The 3683-nt window shown below is 43.8% G+C and overlaps 1 protein-coding gene across 2 annotated transcripts in view; it reads right to left on the reverse strand.

Moving 5' to 3' along the window:
• RNF34 (ring finger protein 34) overlaps positions 1–3606 on the reverse strand; it is a 19770-nt gene extending 16164 nt beyond the window's left edge. The window contains exon 1 of one of the 2 annotated variants that reach the window (XM_027772200.1): positions 3468–3606. In XM_027772200.1, the coding sequence (XP_027628001.1) occupies positions 3468–3473 (6 nt within the window). In that variant the 5' untranslated portion in view covers positions 3474–3606. The remainder of the gene's footprint in view (positions 1–3467) is intronic. The other variant, XM_006149300.3, reaches the window with a different exon arrangement.
• Positions 3607–3683: the final 77 nt, after the last annotated feature.

Raw genomic sequence — 3683 nt, forward strand, 5'->3', positions numbered from 1 at the left:
AAAACCCTATTTATTGGGGACCCGCAGGTGGCATGGTGGTTAAGGTGCTGGACACTGCCACATGGCTGATCACGGTTCCAGTCCTGGACCTGGTGGCTTGCTTTCTCACTCTCTCTCTGGTCAAATTAAATGAATGAATAAATAAAATTAAATAAAATAATTATTTTTTAAAATAACTATTTAATTTTTTATTATCATTATTATTCTTTAATTTGATCAGAAAGATAGAGACACAGAGAGAGAAGAAAAGTGAGAAAAAAAGCCACCAGGTCCTGCATTCAAACTGTGGCCATGTGGAAATCCAGTACCTTAACTATCACACTACCTGCTGGCCCTTGTATTTTTTAAGAATTATTTTATTTAAATTTATTTATTTATATTTAATCAGAGAGAGACAGAGTGAAAGAAAGAGAAAAAAAAAAGTGAGAAAGCAGGCCACCAGGTTCAGGACTTGAACCGTGGTCAGCCATGGGGGAGTCCAGCATCCTTAACCATCACACCACCTCCTGGCCCTCCCTTGTTTTGTTTTCAAACAGTGTAGTTGATCCTTAGTATCAGCTCTCCCCCCACAATTTTTCAGGAAAATAAAAGGAAAACAAAATTACATTCAGCATTCAGTAGATTACTTCCTCCTTGATATCTCACTTTAAGCTTGGAAGAATGAATGCAAATAGCACAATTAAGGGTGGACCATATCAATTAAATATGGAAAAACTGGAAGGAAGATGAAGTCAAATGAACACAAGACACCAATTTGGATTTTTTTTTTTAAATTCCTTATGGCGAGTTAGATTTTTCTCTAAAGTTAAACAGTTACTTGAGTTTGAGATGTAAAATCTATTTCAAAACATCAATTTCTAAAACAATAAAGAAAATATCCATTCCACATGTTAATGAAAATCAGTTGCTCTTGGGTTTGAGTGATGATGTACTTATCTAATTGCTTAGCCTCTAACTTAATTCCACTGAGAAAAGAACTTGCTTACATGAACATTCAAATGTTTGAATTCTGTGACTTCAGGAATCACTGACACTACTCAGAAATCTACAGATGAGTATACCCACACTAGTTTCAATGCAAATCAATATGAAGTTAAATATAAATAATTAAGAAGCTCAAGTCCTAAATTTTGTGACTTCAGTTTCATAAAAATATCACTAGAAAGCAGCACTCCTGTTATCTTACACAGACTGACATCTCTCCAGGTCTGCATTTTGCTTCAGAAAACATCTTTTCTACATTTTTCAACTGCTATCAAATTTTGTTTCTAAACTTTCAGCTTAAAAAACAACAGGTTTCACTTCAATTCAAAAGCCCTTCTGTTTTGAAAATTTCAAAACCGGGCCTATTCCTAATTCTCTCTTTCCATACATAGCTCTTTGAAGATCACAAATTATAAAGATACTGACATTCTTTGAAGCATTACATTTAAAGCTCTTTGCTTTGTTTTTGGATCTTAACATAGCATGATGATGGTTTTCAGGAAATAAAACCACTTCCATATTTTTAATCAATTTTTGTTGTTGTTGTTGCTATAGGGCATGTGCACTAAACAGAGAGACAAGAGAGGAAAAAGTGAGAAAGCACTCCCATGCCAGGGGATGGTCATACCACAATTCCTTCTCCTCCATTCTCTTCTCAGGATATTAGGCACACACAAATGCACATGGTATTTTTTTTTTATTGTTTTTAGGTTTTTGCCATAGGGCGCATGTGCTTGTCAGAAAAAGACAGAGAGAGGAACAAGAAATCAGTCATCAGGAGGAATGGCCATGCTGCAATCCCTTCTCCTCGGGATTTTGGGCATACATGCACATGCACCCAGCATGATTTTCAAGCCTAAGGTCCGGGAATGGAACCATGTTCCAACCCTGTGGGAATCCAGTGCCTTAACCACCATGCCATCTTCTTCCCTACTCTTCATTTTTCATGCTGGCTGGGTCTGGATAGTTGGCCAAGTGGGATCCAGCCACCTTAGCCACCGTGCCACAGGCTGGTCCTAATAGAGATTTTAAGTTGAAATAATATTTTTTTCTTAAAGAATTATGTTTATTTAACTTTATTATTATTTTCCTGTTTGATCAGAGAGAGAGGGGAGGGAGTGGGAAAGCAAGCTACCAGGTCCAGGATTTGAACCATGGTTAGCCATGTGGGAGTCCAGCACTTCCAACCACCATGCCACCTGCTGGCCCCAGAAATATTTTATAAATAAACTCAAGAGTTAAAAATAAGCTCTTACAATATCATCATACTTTAAGTCACAGTTTAAAGTTATCTACTCCAAAAATTCTTGTTTCCTAAACCCAGAAAATTCTCTCTTGCTCCCAAGGGCTTTGCTCTTTTTGATACCTTATGTCATTCTTAGAGTTTTTGAGAATGTTCCTTCTCTTTGGTTGGCAAATTTCTTCCTAAAGGGTGGGACAGTATTTTTAATTACGTCTACTCACCTTATCTGCCTTTTGACTAACATAGGAAATATTCAACAAAATATTTGTTGAATTATTCTAGCCACTTAACGTTCCCTTTCTATCTCCCACAGTTAATCTCTTGACACTTGGTGAAGATAATCTTGCCGCTCACTGTTATTTTCCTTACCACATCAAGGACACCTGTTCATTGAAATTAAAGGAATTGTGCGTGTCTGACAGGGTATCATCGCCTTATGACTAATCCCACTTGGTTTAGGTTGACAAATAAATCAACACCTGAATTGACTGCTCTACATAGAGCTAGCTCCTCAGAACTCTCAGTTATCAAGTTCAGAGAATCATCTCCCTAAAGCAGGCCAGAATTTCCCCTTCCCTCTTTTCTTAAACTTCTCATTAGTGATGCTCCCACGCTCTCACTCCCACCTAGGGGAACACAAGCTGCCAAATAACTTGCTGCGTACCTAGTGGCGACCGAGACACATCCAGTTTTGCTAGCGCTCTAGGTCACGGCCCCACGTTAAGCCTACCAAGATTACTCCTTCAAGGCAGGATCCCGGCCCCGAGGCATTTCTACCCTGTCAGCCGGGCCTCAGCCTCGCCGCTCCCCGCACCGCTCCTTTTCCCTTCGGTCCGGTGATGTTCCCGACATTTGGGTTACTTCAAGGACTCGGAGCGGGTGAGGACACGCCGTGGGCAAAGACAAGGAGGACTGGGGCGAGCGCTGCTGGTTCTGCCTCCCGCCGGTAGGGAAGCGCACCGGGCCCGGTACAGAGGGGCCCACCAGGCGTGAACCGGGGGTGACGCCCGGCCTCAAACCCCTCCTCCGGCTCGCTGAGGGAGCTCAGAGGGTCCGGGAGCGCAGACTCTCCGCCCGGGGCCAGTCAGGGCCCCAAACACCGGCCAGAAGACCTCCCTCAACGGAGCTCTCCGAGGTGCCGGCGAGGTAACCGCTACGACGGAGAGAAAGGAGGCGCTCCAAGGGCCCTGGTCGGTTAGGAGGAGCGAGGAAGGCCTGCCCGGCTCCACCGGCCCCTCACCTTCATGGCCGCGACCGCCTCAGCTCGGTCGGCTCTGCCGGGGAACTCAGCACCATAGCAGCTCCTCACACAGCCGACATCCCTCCTTCTGGGCGGCGGTTACGGCGCCGCTCCAGGCGACAGAGCGTCTGGACGTAAGGGGCGTGGTCACGCCCGACGCGCGCTCAGGGATGTGCACCGAGCGGCGGCAAAGCCGACCAATCCGGAGCCGATACT

Source organism: Tupaia chinensis, unplaced genomic scaffold (assembly GCF_000334495.1).
Source record: "Tupaia chinensis unplaced genomic scaffold, TupChi_1.0 Scaffold000258_1, whole genome shotgun sequence".
NCBI classification, from domain to species: Eukaryota; Metazoa; Chordata; class Mammalia; order Scandentia; family Tupaiidae; genus Tupaia; species Tupaia belangeri.